Below are 24,024 nucleotides of genomic sequence, written 5' to 3' on the forward strand. Positions count from 1 at the left end.
AATTCTGACTTTATAACATGCATTTGCGAGTTTATATCATGCAATTGTGAATTTTTCTCAAAATGCAAGTTTATATCTTGCAACTGTGACTTTTTAGTCAGAATTGATAGTTGATAACTCATAACTCTGATTTTGTAACATATATTTGCGAGTTTATATCATGCAATTGTGACTTTTTTCTCAAATTGTGAGTTTATAACACGTAAATCTGACTTTATAACGTGTATTGGCGAGTTTATATAATGCAATTGTGAGTTTTTTCTCAAATTGCAAGAATATAACATAATTCTGACTTTATAACATGCATTTGCGAGTTTATATCATGCAATTGTAAGTTTTTCTCAAATTGCAAGTTTATATCTTGCAACTGTGACTTTTTAGTCAGAATTGATAGTTGATAACTCATAACTCTGATTTTGTAACAAAAATTAGCGAGTTTATATAACGCAATTGTGAGTTTTTTCTCAAATTGCAAGAATATAACATAATTCTGACTTTATAACATGCATTTGCGAGTTTATATCATGCAATTGTGAATTTTTCTCAAAATGCAAGTTTATATCTTGCAACTGTGACTTTTTAGTCAGAATTGATAGTTGATAACTCATAACTCTGATTTTGTAACATATATTTGCGAGTTTATATCATGCAATTGTGACTTTTTTCTCAAATTGTGAGTTTATAACACGTAAATCTGACTTTATAACGTGTATTGGCGAGTTTATATAATGCAATTGTGAGTTTTTCTCAAATTGCAAGTTTATATCTTACAACTATGACTTTTTAGTCAGAATTGATAGTTTTTAACTCATAATTCTGATTTATAACATATATTTGTTTATAATATATATTTAAATTTAACATATATTTGCGAGTTTATATAACGCAATTGTGAGTTTTTCTCAAATTGCAAGTTTATATCTTGCAACTGTGACTTTTTAGTCAGAATTGATAGTTGATAATTCATAACTCTGATTTTGTAACATATATTTTCGAGTTTATATCATGCAATTGTGATTTTTTTCTCAAAATGCAAGTTTATATCTTGCAACTATGACTTTTAGTCAGAATTGATAGTTGATAACTCATAACTCTGATTTTGTAACATATATTTGCAAATTTATATCATGCAATTTGGACTTTTTTTTCTCAAATTGCGAGTTTATAACACATAAATCTGACTTAATAACGTGTATTGGCGAGTTTATATAACCCAATTGTGAGTTTTTCTCAAATTGTAAGTTTATAACACATAATTCTGACTTTATAACATGTATTTGCCAGTTTATATCACGCAATTGTGAATTATTCTCAAATTGCAAGTTTATATCTTGCAATTGTGACTTTTTAGTCAGAATTGATAGTTTATAACTTGCAATTCTGTCTTTATAACATGCATTTGTGATTTTATATTATGCAATTGACTTTTCTCAAATTGCAAATATATAACTTGCAATATAGACTTTATATCATGTATTTGCAAGTTTATACCATGCAACTGTGACTTTTTAGTCATTGCTATTCTGACATGCATTTTGCAAGCTTATATCTTACAGTTGAGACTTTTAAGTCAGAATTGCGAGTTTATAATTTGTTATTCTGGCTATATAACATGCATTTGCAAGTTTATATCATGCAATTGTGAATTTTTCTGAAAATTGCAAGTTTATATCTTGCAACTGTGACTTTTTAGTGAGAATTGATAGTTTATAACTCATAATTCTGATTTTGTAACATAGATTTGCGAGTTTATATCACGCAATTGTGACTTTTTTCTCAAATTGCAAGTATATAACATAATTCTGACTTTATAACATGTATTAGCGAGTTAATATCTTGCAATGGTGACTTTTTAGTCATTGTTATTCTGACTTTATAACATGCATTTGAGAGTTTAAATCATGCAATTGTGAATTTTTTCTCAAATTGCAAGTATATAACTTGCAATATAGACTTTATAACATGTATTTGCGAGGTCATATCATGCAATTGTACATTTTTCTAAAAATTGCAAGTTTATATCATGCAACTGTGAATTTTTAGTCAGAATTGCGAGTTTATAACTTGTTATTCTGACTTTATAACATGTAATTGCATGCATTTGCGAGTTTATATTATGCAATTGTGACTTTTTTTCTCAAATTGCAAATATATAACTTGCAATATAGACTTTATATCATGTGTTTGCAAGTTTATATCTTGCAAATGTGACTTTTTAGTCATTGCTATTCTGACTTTATAATATGCATTGGCGAGTTTCTATCAAGCAATTGTGATTTTTTTTTGTCAAATTGTGAGAAAAGAAGTCAGGATTGTGAGATAAAAAGTCACAATTACATTTTTTTTTATTCAGTGACAGAACCGGGCTTCTGTACAAAACTGTCATTTATCCTCACCTAAGCTCCGTTGACAAAATAGTGGTGGATTTACTTGGATTTATCCGGTAAACGAATCCGGTTCTGAATGCACATGTGTATCAGATCACAAACTTTCAGAACGTCAGATCAGATGAAAATTAGTGCTGCTAACATTATGCTTCTAGCACTGAACTATATACTTTTTGTTCAAAAGATTATATGAAAAGACGTCAGGTGAAAACTAAAAGCACATGTAATCCCAACCAAAAACTGCCTGCAGTCGATTGTGGTCTTAGAAATGACCCGAAAGAAATGGATTTGGCATATTTGTAAAGCTCAAAGAGGTTTTTCAGCATGGAGAGAAAGTTTTGCGTTTTAAAAGAAAACCTGTCAATAAGAGCAGAGTGTTTTCTGAGAAAGATGCTTCTCTCTAATGGATAAATGACTCATCTGGAGCTTTATTTAAAGCGGAAATGGCTCTCTTTCTTTGTCCGGCAGCCGTCTGATTGAAGGATAATGTGTCACATAAGAAACACCAAGCTGACATATAGAGACCTTCATTGATTTCTCACTCATTACAGCTTTAACTATGATATTATGACAGCATCCGCCTCACATTTAATGACCGTATCATAGAAGAATATATAAAAAGGCCAATCTCTGACCACCGCTTTATTAAACCAGGCGTCTCCTATATAATTATCCTTCCTACAGACCAAAGGTCATCGTTCACAGGCTTTAATGACCACTCTGACGATCACACCTGTCTCCTGAAGACACATAACGCATTACTCTTTATATTTCAGAATCCTGAACCGCAGCTTTTGGGTTTTAGTCAAGCACAATAAAATCTAAAAGCGCTAAATGAACTGCTGCTGTTTAGAAAAGACACCATGTTTTGATTTCTGCATGAAGGAATCCTTTCTAACAGAGATCTTTTGCACTCTTCTGACACAGACAGACAAATTACAAGCTACGAGATCATAGAAATAATGCGCTCCGCTTTCTTGTCAGTCTGTTTTGTTTTCTAGCATGATCAGCAAGCTACTAGCATGTTGCTAGCATAATTAGCTAGTTACTAGCATTTTGCTAGCATGTTTTTAACATGATCAGTATGTTGCTAACATAGTTAACAATATACTAGCATGTTGCTAACATGTTTCTAGCATGATTAACAAGTTATTTGCATGTTGCTAGCATGATTAGCTAGTTATTAGCATGTTGCTAGTCTATTTCTGGCATAATTAACATGTAATTAGCCTGTTGCTAACATTATTATCTAGTTGCTAGCATTTTGTTAGTCTGTTTCTAACATGATTAACATGTTACTAACATGAATAGCATGTTATTAGCATGTTGCTAGCATGATTAGCTAGTTACTAGCATTTTGCTAGCATGATTAACATGTTAATAGCATGTTGCAAACATGATTAGCTAGTTATTAGCATGTTGCTAGTCTGTTTCTAGCATAATAAGCATGTTATTAGCATGTTGCTAGAATGATTAACAAGTTACTTGCATGTTGCTAGCTTTATTAACATGTTACTAACATGTTGCTAGTATTATTAACATGTTGTTAGCATTATTAACAACTTACTAACATGTTGCTAACCTGTTTTAACATGATTACCATGTTACTGGCATGTTGTTAACACAATTAGCATGTTACTAACATGTTGCTAGCATGATTAGCTAGTTACTAGCTTTTTGCTAGCAGGATTAAAATGTTAATAGCATGTTGCTAGCATGTTGCTAACATGATTAACTAGTTACTAGCATTTTGCTGGCATGATTAACTTGTTAATAGCATGTTGCAAGCATGATTAGCTAGTTACTAGCATTTTGTTAGCATGATTAACATGTTAATAGCATGTTGCAAGCATGATTAGCTAGTTATTAGCATGTTGCTAGTCTGTCTCTAGCATAATAAGCATGTTATTAGCCTGTTGCTAGCATTATTAACACGTTACTAACATGTTGCTAGTATCATTAGCTAGTTACTAACATTTTGTTAGTCTGTTTCTAGCATTAACATGTTGCTAGCATGAATAGCACATTATTAGCATGTTGCTAGCATGATTAACATGTTACTAGCATGTTGCTAACATTTCGTTAGTCTGTTTCTAACATGATTAGCATGTTGCAAGCATGAATAGCATGTTATTAGCATGTTGTTAGCATGATAAGCATGTTACTAGCATGTTGCTAACATTTCGTTAGTCTGTTTCTAACATGATTAGCATGTTGCTAGCATGAATAGCATGTTATTAGCATGTTGCTAGCATGATTAGCATGTTACTAGCATGTTGCTAACATTTTGTTTGTCTGTTCCTAACATGATTAGCATGTTGCTAGCATGAATATCATGTTACTAGCATGTTGCTAACATTTTGTTAGTCTGTTTCTAACATGATTAGCATGTTGCAAGCATGAATAGCATGTTATTAGCATGTTGCTAGCATGATTAGCATGTTACTAGCATGTTGCTAACATTTTGTTAGTCTGTTTCTGACGTGATTAGCATGTTGCTAGCATGAATAGCATGTTATTAGCATGTTGCTAGCATGATCAACATGTTACTAGCATGTTGCTAACATTTTGTTTGTCTGTTCCTAACATGATTAGCATGTTGCTAGCATGAATATCATGTTACTAGCATGTTGGTAACATTTTGTTTGTCTGTTTCTAACATGATTAGCATGTTGCAAGCATGAATAGCATGTTATTAGCATGTTGCTAGCATGATTAGCATGTTACTAGCATGTTGCTAACATTTTGTTAGTTTGTTTCTGACATGATTAGCATTTTGCTAGCATGTTGCTAACATTTTGTTAGTCTGTTTCTAACATGAGTAGCATTTTGCTAGCATGAAAAGCATTTTATTAGCTTGTTGTTAACATGATTAGCATGTTACTTGCATGTTGCTAACATTGTTCGTATGTTCCTAACATGATTAGCATGTTGTGCTAGCATGAATAGCATGTTATTAGCATGTTGCTAGCATGATCAGCATGTTACTAGCATGTTGCTAACATTTTGTTAGTCTGTTTCTGACGTGATTAGCATGTTGCTAGCATGAATAGCATGTTATTAGCATGTTGCTAGCATGATCAGCATGTTACTAGCATGTTGCTAACATTTTGTTAGTTTGTTTCTGACATGATTAGCATGTTGCTAGCATGAATCGCATGTTATTAGCATGTTGCTAACATTTTGTTTGTATGTTCCTAACATGATTAGCATGTTGCTAGCATGAATAGCATGTTATTAGCATGTTGCTAGCATGATCAGCATGTTACTAGCATGTTGCTAACATTTTGTTAGTTTGTTTCTGACATGATTAGCATGCTGCTAGCATGAATCGTATGTTATTAACATGTTGCTTACATTTTGTTAGTCTGTTTCTGACGTGATTAGCATGTTGCTAGCATGATTAGCATGTTACTAGCATGTTGCTTACATTTTGTTAGTCTGTTTCTGACGTGATTAGCAAGTTGCTAGCATGGATCGCATGTTATTAGCATGCTTATAGCATGATTAGCATGTTATTAGCATGTTGCTAACATTTTGTTAGTTTGTTTCTGACGTGATTAGCATGTTGCTAGCATGAATAGCATGTTATTAGCATGTTGCTAGCATGATTAGCATGTTACTAGCATGTTGCTAACATTTTGTTAGTTTGTTTCTGACGTGATTAGCATGTTGCTAGCATGAATAGCATGTTATTAGCATGTTGCTAGCATGATTAGCATGTTACTAACATGTTGCTTACATTTTGTTAGTCTGTTTCTGACGTGATTAGCATGTTGCTAGCATAATTAGCATGACGAACATGTTTAAACCAAAAATGTTAAAACCAATTGATTCAGCTAAAAACAGTCTAAGCTGGTTTAAGATGAAAATAGCTGGTTTAAACATGGCTGCTCTTTAACAGAAGACACATAAAGCATTCTTTTTTACATTTCATAATCCTGAACCACAGCTTTTGAGTTTTAGTCGAACACAATATAGTCTAAAAGCGCTAAATGACCTGCTGCGGTTTAGAAAAGACAACATGTTTTGATTTCTGCATGAAGGAATCCTTTCTAACAGAGATCTTTTGCACTCTTCTGACACAGACAGACGCAAATTACAAGCTACGAGATCCTAGAAATAATGCGCTCCGCTTTCTTGTCAGTCTGTTTTGTGGGTCAGCCACTGTTTGATTTAAAGATGTTGAAGGAGATGAGTTTGGACAGAGTCAGTGACAGTGACCTGTCATATTGTGGATCAAACTGATATCATTCATTGCCTGAAGCGCCACAGAAAGCATAGAGAACAAGAGAAGCTGAGGCTTGAGGCTACAGAATAAAAAGATCACGTTTTAGCATCTTCATCTCTTTATCTTCTGGATTTTAATGTAAAAATAAACCAGTATCTGCTGTCAGTTTTAGCCATGAGGCTTGTTTGATTAATAGTACATCTGTATATACAGCCACTGAATAAAATAAATTATAAATAGCAGTTGTTTTGTGCTTCTTCTGTCTGTCAGTGCCTCTGCATTTGCCTTTAATCACTAAAATGGTTTGTGCAACAAAATAATATGTTATATCTTGTGCAATTGTGGAATAAATATATAAATAGTGGAAGAATCATAATATGAAAACCAACAGATGGAACTACAGAATAAAGTTTGTAGACATACTTTAAGGTTGGCTTGAGAAAACCTAATCTGAACGTTTGAAATAAATGTAAAAGCTTTAAGTGTGAAAGATTGAACGTTTAAATAAATAGTTGTAGTTGCTAGGGTACTAGACTGGTTGAGAGTCAGGCTGGGTGTTACTAACATGATAGCATCATTAGCAAGTTACTAGCATGTTGCTAGCATGATTAGCTAGTTACTAATATGTTGCTAGCATGTTTCTAACATGATTAACAATTTACTATTATGTTTATAGTATGATTAGCTAGTGACTAACATGTTACTAACATCAGCATGTTTCTAGCATGATTACTTGCATATTGCTAACATGCTTAGCTAGGTAGTAGTATGTTGCTAGTCTGTTGTTAGCATTATATGACCAAGATGGCGGCGCGTACACATCGCGAGGCTCAGTGTCTCTCCAGTTTCTGGAAATTTGCAGTATTTTACTTGCTCATCTCGGGTCTGTTCATACAGAACAGTCGTGCCTTTACATCGTACACCCGACAGGAAGCGTGGAGGACATAGAGCTAAGCTAAAGCTAACACCACACCGGCTCTCTTTACCCAGCATTTTCCTCGCTAATGTACGGTCGCTGGTGAACAAAATGGACGAGATTCGACTCTGCATCAAACACAGCAAGAGACTTTTGAACTGCAATGTCCCTTGTCCAAGCAGCTGTAACAGCATGTTTTAAATCCACCTCCATTATGCCAGTGCCGAAACACTCCAACCCAACATGCCTGAACGACTACCGCACTGTAGCACTCACACCCATCATTATGAAGTGCTTTGAGCGGCTGGTCCTCTCTCACCTCAAGAACTCTCTCCAATCCACACTGGACCCACACCAGTTTGCCTACCGTAGCAATAAGAGCACAGATGATGCAGTCTCCATAGCGCTGCACTCTGTACTCACACACCTGGACAATACAAACACTTATGCACGAATGCTGTTTGTTGATTTCAGCTCAGCATTCAACACTGTCAGACCATCTAAGTTAATCACTACACTTAGAGACCTGGACGTTAACACCTCACTGTGCAACTGGGTTATGGATTTTCTGACTAACAAACCTCAGCATGTTATATCAGGTCACTACTGTCACACTCAACACTGGTGTGCCACACTGCCCTCCAAAGGCAGAGTGCAGTAACTACGCCAACACTGAATCGTTAGCATTATTAGCATGTTACTAGCATGCTGCTAGCATTATTACCAAGTCGTTAGCATTATTATCATGTTACTAGCATGCTGCTAGCATTATTACCAAGTCGTTAGCATTATTAGCATGTTACTAGCATGCTGCTAGCATTATCACCAAGTCGTTAGCATTATTAGCATGTTACTAGCATGCTGCTAGCATTATTACCAAGTCGTTAGCATTATTAGCATGTTACTACCATGCTGCTAGCATTATTACCAAGTCGTTAGCATTATTAACATGTTACTAGCATGTTGCTAGCATTATTACCAAGTCGTTAGCATTATTAGCATGTTACTAGCATGCTGCTAGCATTATTACCAAGTCGTTAGCATTATTAGCATGTTACTAGCATGCTGCTAGCATTATCACCAAGTCGTTAGCATTATTAGCATGTTACTAGCATGCTGCTAGCATTATCACCAAGTCGTTAGCATTATTAGCATGTTACTACCATGCTGCTAGCATTATTACCAAGTCGTTAGCATTATTAACATGTTACTAGCATGTTGCTAGCATTATTACCAAGTCGTTAGCATTATTAGCATGTTACTAGCATGCTGCTAGCATTATTACCAAGTCGTTAGCATTATTAGCATGTTACTAGCATGCTGTTAGCATTATTACCAAGTCGTTAGCATTATTAACATGTTACTAGCATGTTGTTAGTATTATTAGCAAGTTACTAACATGTTGTTAGCCTGTTTTAACATGGTTAGTATAACATGTTGTTAGCATTAGCATGTTATTAGCATTATTAGCATGTTACTAGCATGTTGTTAGTCTGTATGTGTTTCTCAATTTCAAGGATACGTCCTTGGCAGGACTGGTCCTTCCAAGTCACTTCCTTCAGAGGCTAGGCGAGGCTCCTCTTAAGCATTCGGAGAACACATAAATGGAACAGGCTAGCAAGTGCACGTTATTGCGTCATTACCTCAGTGAAAGGTCCGCTCTTATCATTCATTTAAAAATAATTACATGCATTACGTCAAATTGACCCTGCACTGTTTAAACACACTTGACAGTCAAAAAATCAATATGATTAAAAAGGAGTTTATTGATTTAAAAACGATTATATTGCCTGAGTGAACAGAACTGCGTCCATAGCAACGCTCTGTTTTTCATGGCAACCGTGTGCCGTATACTTCGCGGTTGTCTGTTATCAAGAAATAACAGACCGGAATTCAACCAAGCCATTGTAACAATATTTGATATTTAAACATATTTATAATTTAACAGCTATTTGTTAAAGACTTGTCCTATCTCACAAACAAGTTTATTTTTTAATTTCCCCAACTACACTATTTTTACCCTATTGAGCAAAATGATCCCTTCATTCCCTTCATGACTCCGCTAACGTCCGACATTTGTATTTTTGAACAAGATAGCAAAGCTGCGCGCATAGGATTGTGGGTGATTTTAGAGCGCGAAGGCTACACTTATGCATCCTTTCCTGTGTATGGGATATTTTTCGAACGAAGGACGCAGTCCTTGGTTGAAATTCCGAGGATCCTCGACATTGGAAAAGTCCTTCGACGGATGTCGATGACGTAGCATCCTCGAAACACTAAAACCAATTGAGTCAGCTAAAAACCAGCTAAAAGCAGCCTAGGCTGGTTGTCTAGTCTAGGTCTCCCAGCTTGACCAACTAAGACTAGCCTGAGCAGCTAAAAAAAATGGCCAAAACCATTTTAAATCCAGCCTGGGAGATCAGCCAATCAGTTTAGACTGGTTTTGTGTTGTTGTTTTTTAAAGAAGGGAGTTTTTAAGTGTTGCTATAGCAATTAACAGTTTAAATACAGCAAAAGTTTCCACCCCCTCAATGAAAGTCTATGGGATTTTTGTTGGTTAGAAAAGATACAGTAACCAGAGTCAGACCACTTTTGCTTTCTCAAGCCAACATAATAAGTGTCTGCACACCTTTGGTGTCAGCTCCTGAAAAGGAATTGAGACAAAACAGAGGAAAACAGTTTGCTAAAGCGGTCCGCTTCTCTAGATAATGTGATGGATGCTGTCAGTAACACCGGCGTGACCCGTCTGTCACTCTCCCCCTGCTCTAAAGCAACACGCTCAACCTTTTAGCATTTGCAATCATGTGCTAAGTGAATCTGTTTCCAAGGCAACCTGGGCTCCCGATAAATTCCCCAGAGGTGTGAGCTGGTGAGCCTATTGTTTATTTCCTATTTAATTTGATAGATGTCTTTAAAAAGAGAAACAAAATACAACAGAGCTTGTCGACAATTTCATAATGACTTCATTTTAAAAAGGCAAACCTAAGGAAAATATAGAATTCATCCATTGCATTCTTTTCAAACTATTCATCCTCTGATGGTGGCAGGAGAATATGGTCAGGGTTATTAATTAGAACTAAAATCATAAAAAAAAATAATAATAATAATAGAAAAACCTCCTTAAATGTTCGGCTATAACCTATATAGAGATTAAAAAACAATTAAAAACACAATAAATTACTCAAACTTTATTTTAAAATGCAAATGAATTTTTAAAAAAATATTTAAAAAATGCTAAAGTATATCTATACCTAATAGCACTTGAATATAAAATATTTAATGCTGTCTTGTACAAAATTGTACAAGTGAGGTTGTACGAATTCGTACAAATTGGTCACATTTTCTTTGAGGCGTAGGTTTAGGGGCGGGGTTACAGGGTGGTAACAAAACCAATGGTTTTTACAAAACGTACAAATTTGTACGACCTGGCTTGAATTAGCCATCTCGTAAAATACTTAAAATTTTTTACAAAACTCAAAAAATTGTACGACCTGGCTTGAATTAGCCACCTCGTAAAAAACGTACGATTATTTACAAAACACACAAATTTGTATGACCTGGCTTGAATTAGCCATCTCGTAAAATACTTACGATTTTTTACAAAACACACAAATTTGTACGACCTGGCTTGAATTAGCCACCTCGTAAAATACTTACGATTTTTTACAAAACACACAAATTTGTATGACCTGGCTTGAATTAGCCACCTCGTAAAATACTTACGATTTTTAACAAAACGTACAAATTTGTATGACCTGGCTTGAATTAGCCACCTCGTAAAAAACGTACAAATTTTGAGAAAACTCACAAATTTGTACAACCTGGCTTGAATTAGCCACCTCGTAAAAAATAAACAATTTTTTGCAAAACGTACAAATTTGGAAGACCTGACTCGAATTTTCCACCTTGAAATTCCAAATGTCTTACGGCGGCATGAAAAGTCAAACAAGACGTTTTACACTAAACAATATTTGTCTATTTGTGATGTTAATGTTTAAATAAAACAAAAAATTAAATTAAATGTGTATATTAATAATAAAAAATTACAATACTTCGATGTTACGTCCGATCCAAAACAGAAATCGCTCAGTTGCTATACTGCATTGGCAAACACTAACATTTTTGGTTATTTCGATAAATTCTTGTGATCAATTTGTGATTTTTAAATAATATGAACAAATAAATTAATAGTATAATACAATTCTTCAACCGGTTGTTATGGTTACTGCATCGGTGAATGCAATTTCTATTCGCGAACGTATATTTGGTGCACGTTTTGATTTAATGTAACGTTTTTGGTTACTTCGAAATGCTATTGTGATTCATTTGTGATGTTTAATTAGAATAAACAATAAAATAAAATATGTGAATAATAATAATAATAATAATAATAATAATAATAATAATAATAAAAATCATAATACTTCATTGTTACGTCTGATTCAAAACAGAAATTGTTTGGTTTTTGGAGCAATGTAACATTTTTGGTTATGTTGAAATGTTATTGTGATCTGTTTGTGATGTTTAAATAATTTAAACAATTAAATAAAATATGTTTAAAATAATAATAAAATCGCTCGGTTGCTATGGTTACGACGTCAGCAAACACAAATTCTGTTTGCGAGTGTCTGTTTTGCAAACATTCTAAAGTAATGTTATATTTTTGGTTACATCAAAACTTTATTGTGATGTTTAAATAATATAAACAATTAAATAAACTGTGTATGTTAATTTTAAAAAATACAATACTTTGATGTTCCCTCAGATCTAAAACAGAAATTGCTCGGTTGCTATGGTTACCGCGTTGGCGACCACAAACTCTGTTCATGAACATCTGCTTTGTGCACATTTTGATGCAATGTAACATTTTTGGTTATTCCGAAATGTTATTGTAATCAATTTGTGATGCTTCAATAATATAAATAGTTAAATAAAATATGTGTAGTCTATGTATTAGAAATATTGCAATACTTCGATGTTACCTCTGATTTTATGTCCGATCCACAACAGAAATCAATCGGTTGCTATGGTTACCATGTCAGCGCTTTTTGATGTAATGTTACATATTCGGTCATGTCAAAATATTATTGTGTTGTTTAATTAATATAAACATTTAAATAAACGGTGTATAATAAAACAAATTAAAATACTTTGATGTTCTGTCCGATCCAAAACCCAAATTGCTCGGTTGCTATGGTTACCGCATGGATGAACGCGAATTCTGTTGGCCAGCTTTGGTTTTGCCTACATTTTGATGTAATGTAACATTTTTGGTCACTTCGGAAAGTTATTGTAATCAAGTTGTGATGTTTAAATAATATAAACAGTTAAATAAAATACAATACTTTGATGTTAATTCTGATCCGAAACAGAAATCGCTCTGTTGCTATGGTTACCACATCAGCGAATTATGTTCGGTTGTGGGTACATTTTGATGTAATGTAACATTTTCGGTCATGTCCAGATGTTATTGTGATGTTTAATTAATATACACATTTAAATAAATGGTGTATAATAAAAAAAAAATAATAATAATAATACTTTAATGTTTCACCTGATCCACAACAGAAATTGCTCGGTTGCTATGGTTACCGCATGGACGAACGCGAATTCTGTTGGCGAGTCCACATTTTGATGTAATGTATCATTTTTGGTTTCTTCGGAAAGTTATTGTAATCAATTTGTGATGTTTAAATTATATAAACAGTTCAAATGTGTATTATAATAAAAAAATACGATACTTTGATGTTAACTCTGATCCAAAACAGAAACCGCTCGGTTGCTATGGTTACCGCATCCGAGAACGCGAATTCTGTTCGTGCGCACATTTGGATGTAACGTAACATTTGAAAGCACTACTTAAGTTGACTACATACATGGAGGAATGCATACATAATTTTAAACCAAACGTATTGTTTTGAGTTACTTAAGGGGCAGGGTGTTTAAACGTTAAAGTAACCAAGACTTAATTCGGTTAAATCTTAAAAACTCCCTAATCAACACTTCAGATTAAGAATGCGCTCACGATCCACCACTCCGGAATTGTTGCGCATGCGCAGAGAGAGAGGCGCGGAGCTGCCCAAGTGCTGAACCCGGCGCACAAACCAGCGTCTGTCATCATCAGAAGAGATTCTCCAGCGCTGACAGATGCGTCACACTCATTTAACGAGAACACATCATTTAACCACAATCAGGACTGTATCTGTCATCTCCAATCGCGCGTAACGTTCCCTCTGCATCTGATTCGAGCGCAGAATGATTTTAGAAGCTTTCCGGTGCTTTTTCTGGACGCGCAACAGCGGACCCGCGGCGTCTCCGTGTCGTTTCTTTCACACAGACGAACCATGAGATTCCCAGCTGAAGTGGCGCTTGTGTGCTCGGCTTTACCTGCGGAAACCTGTGTTTTTTTTTCGGAAGAAAACGCGAGTGGCGTTCGTTCGGGGCGCGTTTCTGAGCCCATGAGGGAAAGCGAGCAAAGCCAGAGGAATGACTCGCCCTTCTGTAAAACTCCTCACAACTTTACTCGCATGCTTGATAGAAATGCTCAACTTCAGGTACGAGATTCACTTCCTCAAACAACTGTTTTAGATTAGAATTACTAGAAATACTAGGACGTTAATGAAGCATAAACGCGAAGAGCGTCTCCTGTAGTTCTCAGGTACGCGGATTCTGACGCGCGTTGCCATGACAATTAAAGGATGCTCGGATGAAAATCAAAACGTCTATTCGAATTTAAATTAGAATCCGTGTGGATAAACAAAGATTCCATTCTATTTTGTAACTGGGGTTAGTTGTCACAAGGTCAATGAGTAGCTATGAGGTTTGTATAGTACACGAAAAACATTGGTGTTTTAAATATATAATATTTAATATATACATATATATTTAGCATCATCCAGCTTCATGTTTTTTTTTTTACTCAATGCGAGACACTGCAGGTGAATAGGGTAAAAAGAAAAAGAAACACTAATAGTTATCACCTTATTTAGCCAGTTAATTAATTACATTGATAATTGCAAACATTTTTTGTTTTGGAAGTTTTCTAAAATGTTAGGTTGAAATATGCAAATGAGCCATTATTTAATGAAATATGCACTCATTTGCATACATTTCTAGTACAAAAAAATCTAAACACTGGATGAAGTCAGTTGCAAAATGCTTGTTTAATTTTTTTTTACTCATTAGAGTTAAATGTTTTTAGAGAGGGGATATAAAATTCAGAGTAAACCTAGAACAGACAGGAAACAATGTATTTTTTACCATTTTGGAGGACAAAATCAAGCTAATTATATATGAACAAATCCCTCTGTGAACAAAAACCGTCAGGATATAGACAGGAATAAATATGTCAAGTTTGGTGTGTGAAAGTGCTACTGAATTGGAGATTTATGGCTCAGTGTAGGAGAAAAAAATTATTTAGAGAAAACTGCCTTTAAAAATATGTATAGTAATTGAAATCTATTGACACAAATAGATGAATAAACACTTAACAGTGTCACTTTTAAACAGTGTTTATTTCTATCTAAAACTGTCACTTATTTCATTAATTATGATTTGACGTCAATTTGTGTCAATAGTGTGACAACATGCCCCACTATAAGGGTCAGTCAGTGTGTGTTAAATGAACTGTATCTTATTTTTTTGTACAACAACGGTAGACCTGTTACAGTAAATAACTTGTTTGTAGTTGTGCAGAAATTGACTTTCAAAAATAAAAACAACCTGAAAGCTATTTTAGTGGAGTAAAAGTGTGACAACTAGCCCCGCTTTGTTGCCTCAGTTTATTCTCAAGGACAAAGAGTCTCAAGTGCACTGATATGAAATGAGAAAAGATTTTCATAAGATAAATAAATTCAGTTCTACTGAACCAACCTGGACCACAAAACCAGTCTGTGGCAATAGTCAGCAATACATTGTAAGCGTCAAAATTCTCGATTTTTCTTTAAGTAAAGATATTAAGTAATGTTCCATGGAGATATTTAATAAATTTCCTACCGTAAATATATCAAAACGTAATTTTTGATTAATGATATGCATTGCTAAGAACCTAATTTGGACAACTTTAAAGGTGATTTTCTCAATATTTAGATCTTTTTGCACCCTCAGATTGCAGATTTTCAAATAGTGGTATCTCGGCCAAATATCTTAATAAACCATACATCAATGGAAAGCTTATTTATTCATCTTTCATAGCTGAATAAATAAAACAAATGACTGGTTTTGTGGTCCAGGGTCACATTTTATTGCATTAGCAATAACAGTTGTGGTAACATTCTGGGAATGTTAGTTTATGGTTATAAAATTGAAAACCATAATGAAAGTTAAGAATAAATTCTCAAAACAAGCACAGTGAATGGTTTTTGATGTTTCTTGACACACTTACTGCTCTGTGTCTCAGGATAACGACAGGAAAAGAGTATGAGAGAATGTCTGGACGTGAATTTTCATCTGCGTTGTCTCCTTCTGATTTCCTGGACAAACTGATGGGCAGAACATCAGGTTATGACGCACGGATAAGACCCAACTTTAAAGGCATGTAACCGCTGAAAATTGTTCATATACATGTGATTAGAATCAATCAAAATATTCTGATGCTGCTATATAAAAAATATATATTATAGGCATACAATATGTGTCAAGAACAGACTCCATTTTAATTCTCATTGTTAATTTTTTTGCTTATTTGTAATTCAAACTAGAGCTGTCGAATGATTTATATTTTTTATTTAAAAAATAGCAATTAAAAAATCAATAAGTAATCACACTTCAATTCTGGTTGAGAAATTACCAACAAATTATCATTTAAAGTCATTATTGTGTTAAATGAGAAAAGCATTGAATAGCCACTACAAATTGCTTAAAAATAAATAAATAAATAAATAAAAATAAAAAAAAAAATATATATATATATATATATTTTTTTATTATTATTTTTTTTTTAATTCAACATAGAAGTTAATACACAAACATTTAAGGCTAGAATGTGATCATAACGTTGTTTTAAGAAGCTGCAATTGAAGTGGTGTTTAGATTTGCAGAAATAATGCTGTGAGATTAATAGGTTTGAGATATGAAAATTTAAAATGATACTAAATATGAAATTAAACTGTAAGTTGGTGGTGGAAAGTTGCTATATTAATAAATGAGTCATTCAGTTATTCAATGACTGATTCATTCAGAAATGAAGCAAGGATTGGTTTTATGAAAAAGTCACTGTATTATTTACTCACTCAATTTGTTCATACAGCGGATTCATTCAGAAATAAAGCAAACAACTGTCTTTATGACTGACTCACTGAATTGTTGACTTGAATTAGTTCAGTAACAAAGCAAGTGACTGTCTTTATGAGTCACTGAATCATGGCTCACTTGATTCATTCAAACAGCTGGTTCGTTCAGACATGAAGCAAAAGACTGTCCTTATGAACGAGTCACTGAAAAATGAATTAGTTCAAACAGCTGATTCGTTCATAAATGAAGCAAGTGACAATAATGAACAGATTCACTGAATCATTGGTTCGCTTGATTCACTCAAACTTCTGATTTGTTCAAAAAAGGAGCAAGTGACTGTCTTTATGAATGAGTCACTGAATCATTGGCTCACTTGATTCGTTCAAACAGCTGATTTGCTCAGAAGCAAAGCAAGTGACTCTCATTATGGATGAGTCACTGAATCATTGACTCACTTGATTCGTTCAAACAGCTGGTTCGTTCAGAAATGAAGCAAGTGACTCTCGTTATGGATGAGTCACTGAATCATTGACTCACTTGATTTGTTCAAACAGCTGATTTGTTCAGAAATGAAGCAAGTGACTGTCTTTACGAAAGAGTCACTGAATCATTGGCTCAATTGATTTGTTCAAACAGGTGATTCATTCAGACATGAAGCAAGTGACTCTCGTTATGGATGAGTCACTGAATCATTAACTCACTTGATTCGTTCAAACAGCTGATTTGTTCAGAAATTAATCAAGTGACTGTCTTTATGAATGAGCCACTGAATCATTGGCTCACTTGATTCGTTCAAACAGCTGGTTCGTTCAGAAATGAAGCAAGTGACTGTCGTTATGGATGAGTCACTGAATCATTGACTCACTTGATTTGTTCAAACAGTTGATTAGCTCAGAAATGAAGCAAATAAGTGTCTTTATGAATGAGTCACTGAATCATTGGCTCAACTGATTTGTTCAAACAGGTGATTCATTCAGACATGAAGCAAAAGACTGTCCTTATGAACGAGTCACTGAAAAGTGAATTCGTTCAAACAGCTGATTCGTTCAGAAATGAAGCAAGTGACTGTCCTTATGAACGAGTCACTAAATCATTGGCTCACTTGATTTGTTGAAATGGCTGATTTGCTCAGAAACAAAGCAAGTGACTCTCGTTATGGATGAGTCACTGAATCATTGACTCACTTGATTTGTTCAAACAGCTGATTTGTTCAGAAATTAAGCAAGTGACTGTCTTTATGAAAGAGTCACTGAATCATTGGCTCACATTATTTGTTCAAACAGCTGATTAGTTCAGAAATGATAAAGCGACTGTCTTTATGAATGAGTCACAGAATCATTGACTCACTTGATTTGTTTAAACAGCTGATTTGTTCAGAAATGAAGAAAGTGACTCTCGTTATGGATGAGTCACTGAATCATTGGCTTACATTATTTGTTCAAACAGCTGATTCGTTCAGAAATGATAAAGCGACTGTCTTTATGAATGAGTGACTGAATCATTGACTCACTTGATTTGTTCAAACAGCTGATTTGTTCAGAAATGATCAAGCGACTGTCTTTATGAATGAGTGACTGAATCATTGACTCACTTGATTTGTTCAAACAGCTGATTTGTTCAGCAAATGATCAAGCGACTGTCTTTATGAATGAGTCACAGAATCATTGACTCACTTGATTTGTTCAAACAGCTGATTTGTTCAGAAATGATCAAGTGACTGTCTTTATGAATGAGTCACAGAATCATTGACTCACTTGATTTGTTCAAACAGCTGATTCGTTCAGAAATGATCAAGCGACTGTTTTTATGAATGAGTCACAGAATCATTGACTCACTTGATTTGTTCAAACAGCTGATTCATTCAGAAATGATCAAGCGACTGTCTTTATGAATGAGTCACAGAATCATTGACTCACTTGATTTGTTCAAACAGCTGATTCGTTCAGAAATGATCAAGCGACTGTCTTTATGAATGAGTCACAGAATCATTGACTCACTTGATTTGTTCAAACAGCTGATTTGTTCAGAAATGATCAAGCGACTGTCTTTATAAATGAGTGACTGAATCATTGACTCACTTGATTTGTTCAAACAGCTGATTCGTTCAGAAATGATCAAGCGACTGTCTTTATGAATGAGTCACAGAATCATTGACTCACTTGATTTGTTCAAACAGCTGATTTGTTAAGAAATGATCGAGCGACTGTCTTTATGAATGAGTGACTGAATCATTGACTCACTTGATTTGTTCAAACAGCTGATTCGTTCAGAAATGATCAAGCGACTGTCTTTATGAATGAGTCACGGAATCATTGACTCACTTGATTTGTTCAAACAGCTGATTCGTTCAGAAATGATCAAGCGACTGTCTTTATGAATGAGTCACAGAATCATTGACTCACTTGATTTGTTCAAACAGCTGATTCGTTCAGAAATGATCAAGCGATTGTCTTTATGAATGAGTGACTGAATCATTGACTCACTTGATTTGTTCAAACAGCTGATTTGTTCAGAAATGATCAAGCGACTGTCTTTATGAATGAGTCACAGAATCATTGACTCACTTGATTTGTTCAAACAGCTGATTCGTTCAGAAATGATCAAGCGACTGTCTTTATGAATGAGTGACTGAATCATTGACTCACTTGATTTGTTCAAACAGCTGATTCGTTCAGAAATGATCAAGCGACTGTTTTTATGAATGAGTCACAGAATCATTGACTCACTTGATTTGTTCAGAAATGATCAAGCGATTGTCTTTATGAATGAGTCACAGAATCACTGACTCACTTGATTTGTTCAAACAGCTGATTTGTTCAGAAATGATCAAGCGACTGTCTTTATGAATGAGTCACAGAATCACTGACTCACTTGATTTGTTCAAACAGCTGATTTGTTCAGAAATGATCAAGCGACTGTCTTTATGGATGAGTCACTGAATCATTGACTCACTTGATTTGTTCAAACAGCTGATTCGTTCAGAAATGATCAAGCGACTGTCTTTATGAATGAGTGACTGAATCATTGACTCACTTGATTTGTTCAAACAGCTGATTTGTTCAGAAATGATCAAGCGACTGTCTTTATGAATGAGTCACAGAATCACTGACTCACTTGATTTGTTCAAACAGCTGATTTGTTCAGAAATGATCAAGCGATTGTCTTTATGAATGAGTGACTGAATCATTGACTGTTTGAACGAATCAAGTGAGCTGATGATTCAGTGACTCATTCATAAAGACAAACAGCTGATTCATTCAGAAATGAATGACTCACTGAATCATTGACTCACTTGATTTGTTCAAACAGCTGATTCGTTCAGAAATGATCAAGCGACTGTTTTTATGAATGAGTCACAGAATCATTGACTCACTTGATTTGTTCAAACAGCTGATTCGTTCAGAAATGATCAAGCGACTGTCTTTATGAATGAGTCACAGAATCATTGACTCACTTGATTTGTTCAAACAGCTGATTTGTTCAGAAATGATCAAGCGACTGTCTTTATGAATGAGTGACTGAATCATTGACTCACTTGATTTGTTCAAACAGCTGTTTCGTTCAGAAATGATCAAGTGACTGTCTTTATGAATGAGTCACAGAATCATTGACTCACTTGATTTGTTCAAACAGCTGATTCGTTCAGAAATGATCAAGCGACTGTCTTTATGAATGAGGCACAGAATCATTGACTCACTTGATTTGTTCAAACAGCTGATTCGTTCAGAAATGATCAAGCGACTGTCTTTATGAATGAGTCACAGAATCACTGACTCACTTGATTTGTTCAAACAGTTGATTCGTTCAGAAATGATCAAGCGACTGTCTTTATGAATGAGTCACAGAATCACTGACTCACTTGATTTGTTCAAACAGCTGATTCGTTCAGAAATGATCAAGCGACTGTCTTTATGAATGAGTCACAGAATAATTGACTCACTTGATTTGTTCAAACAGCTGATTCGTTCAGAAATGATCAAGCGACTGTCTTTATGAATGAGTCACAGAATCATTGACTCACTTGATTTGATCAAACAGCTGATTTGTTCAGAAATGATCAAGCGACTGTCTTTATGAATGAGTCACAGAATCACTGACTCACTTGATTTGTTCAAACAGTTGATTCGTTCAGAAATGATCAAGCGACTGTCTTTATGAATGAGTCACAGAATCACTGACTCACTTGATTTGTTCAAACAGCTGATTCGTTCAGAAATGATCAAGCGACTGTCTTTATGAATGAGTCACAGAATCATTGACTCACTTGATTTGTTCAAACAGCTGATTTGTTCAGAAATGATCAAGCGATTGTCTTTATGAATGAGTCACAGAATCATTGACTCACTTGATTTGTTCAAACAGCTGATTTGTTCAGAAATGATCAAGCGATTGTCTTTATGAATGAGTCACAGAATCATTGACTCACTTGATTTGTTCAAACAGCTGATTTGTTCAGAAATGATCAAGCGACTGTCTTTATGAATGAGTGACTGAATCATTGACTCACTTGATTTGTTCAAACAGCTGATTCGTTTCAGAAATGATCAAGCGACTGTCTTCATGAATGAGTCACAGAATCATTGACTCACTTGATTTTTTCAAACAGCTGATTCGTTCAGAAATGATCAAGTGACTGTCTTTATGAATGAGTCACAGAATCACTGACTCACTTGATTTGTTCAAACAGCTGTTTCGTTCAGAAATGATCAAGCGATTGTCTTTATGAATGAGTCACAGAATCATTGACTCACTTGATTTGTTCAAACAGCTGATTCGTTCAGAAATGATCAAGCGACTGTCTTTATGAATGAGTCACAGAATCATTGACTCACTTGATTTGTTCAAACAGCTGATTCGTTCAGAAATGATCAAGCGACTGTCTTTATGAACAAGTCACTGAATCATTGGCTCACTTGATTTGTTCAAACAGCTGATTTGCTCAGAAACAAAGCAAGTGACTCTCATTATGGATGAGTCACTGAATCATTGACTCACTTGATTTGTTCAAACAGCTGATTCGTTCAGAAATGATCAAGCGACTGTCTTTATGAATGAGTCACAGAATCATTGACTCACTTGATTTGTTCAAACAGCTGATTCGTTCAGAAATGAATCAAGTGACTGTCTTGAACGAGTCACTGAATCATTGACTCACTTGATTTGTTTAAACAGCTGATTTGTTCAGAAATGATCAAGCGACTGTCTTTATGAATGAGTCACTGAATCATTGACTCAATTGATTTGTTTAAACAGGTGATTCATTCAGACATGAAGCAAAAGACTTTTGCTTTCTTTGAACGAAATTGCTGTCCTTATGAACGAGTCATTGAAAAATGAATTCGTTCAAACAGCTGATTCGTTCAGAAATGAAGCAAGTGACTGTTTTCATGAACAAGTCACTGAATAATCCCCTCGCCTAATTAGGTCAGTCACTTGCTTCATATCTGAACAAATCAGCTGTTTGAACAAATCAAGTGAGCTGATGATTCAGTGACTCATTCATAAAGACAAACAGCTGATTCATTCAGAAATGAATGACTCACTGAATCACTGACTCACTTGATTTGTTCAAAAGCATCAAAATCAGTTCATTCAGTAACGAATCACAGCTGTACGTCACTCAGAGATGCTCAACAGTTTACGAAATTGAGCAAAAACAGACCATATTGTGTCTAAAACACAATATTAACTGATTGTTTATTAAACTGTTGTACAAAATCCATATCACATTGATTTGCAGTCATGCAACACTCTTGTTCATGCAATATTGCTAAACTATACCATATCATATAAATATAATCCAAAAACTCTTATAGAGTAATTTTTTGCCCTCATATTTAAAATTTTAGGAGCATAGAACTCAATGAAACATGTTCTGACAACCTTTAGCTTCCCACTTACATCTCACCCCCATATCAAAAGGAAAAATGAGAAATTATTCATGCGTAAAATATATTAATATTTAAATCATCTAAAGAATATAATTTGGTAACAATTTACTACAAGCTCTCATTTGTTAAAATTAATTAATGCATTTATCAACATGAACATTAAACAAAACATTTGTACAGCAATTTTTTTAATGCTAGTTAATAAATACAACTCTTTATTATTTATTTGTGATAGTTCAGTAAAATAACTAATGCTTAATTTTTTGGTTCATGTTAATAATGTTATTTTTTGTAACTAATTATTGGTTACTTTTTTATTTTTAGGATACTTCACTTTTATATTATTCTCATCAGTAGATATAGTATTTTCTACAGTATTACTATAAAAATTTAATGTTTCTCTTATTTAAATCAGCATAAATTAAAGGCATTTTAGCAAATAAAACTACTATGTAAATACTTAAAAAACATTACTTTTGCACATTAAGGTATAAGAATAAGAATTTTGAATGAAATGTGCATCATTTATTAAATTAATGTCACAATGCAAATCTTAATACATGCTACATTTTCTTTATGCAAAATATAATTTATTATTACTGGGTTGTTGTTTTTTTTTCAACTACAGCAATAAAAAAATTGGGTGTAATAAAATTATTTATATACTGTATAATTGTACTATATAACTTTATATTAGTAATAAAATATTATAAATATATTTATATTAAAATATAATTGTTTTATTAATTATTTTACATTATTTTTACATTAAAACAAACAAGTGTGTATACATAGAGATTTTTTTATTTATAAATACACAATTGTTTATGTATAATTAGATTTAAGTACAAATATATTAATATTTCACTATATAATATTGAATATATAAGTATTTAATTAATATATTTAATCTAATATGATGTCATTAATTATTTTCAATGATTTCTCAATGCAAATAATAATAATAAATTAAATATAGGGTTTATTTTCTTAATGCAAAATATCAAATTATTATTATCTTTTTAATTACAGCAATAATAGTTTTGTATGAAATACTGGATAATTAAAATTACTGAAAAAAATCTTAATATAGGCTTAATTTCTTTATGCAAAATATAATTCATTATTTCTTTGTTGACTTTTAGGTAAAATATGCCGAAAACTAATATTAAATGTAATAAAAGAATGTGCATAATTGATTAAATTAATATTAGAATGCAAATCTTAATATATGCTACAGTTTCTTTATGCAAAATATTTATTAATTCAGTTTTTTATATTACAGAAATAAGAATTTGGGATTTAATGCAAATACCTGACGACAGTAATTTAACTTTTTTTTTTTAAATTTAATAAATAAATCTTAAA

The 24,024-nt window shown here is 33.7% G+C and overlaps 1 protein-coding gene across 1 annotated transcript in view; it reads left to right on the plus strand.

Annotated features, from left to right (window-relative positions):
* Window positions 1-13,653: 13,653 nt before the first annotated feature.
* Window positions 13,654-24,024, plus strand: part of glra2 (glycine receptor, alpha 2) — a 38,275-nt gene continuing 27,904 nt past the window's right edge. Inside the window, exons 1-2 of the mRNA XM_073845666.1 lie at window positions 13,654-14,088; window positions 15,933-16,066. Of these exons, the coding sequence (XP_073701767.1) occupies window positions 14,021-14,088; window positions 15,933-16,066 (202 nt within the window). The 5' untranslated portion in view covers window positions 13,654-14,020. The remainder of the gene's footprint in view (window positions 14,089-15,932; window positions 16,067-24,024) is intronic.

The sequence above is a fragment of the Garra rufa genome, chromosome 8 (assembly GCF_049309525.1).
Source record: "Garra rufa chromosome 8, GarRuf1.0, whole genome shotgun sequence".
Classification (NCBI taxonomy): Eukaryota; Metazoa; Chordata; class Actinopteri; order Cypriniformes; family Cyprinidae; genus Garra; species Garra rufa.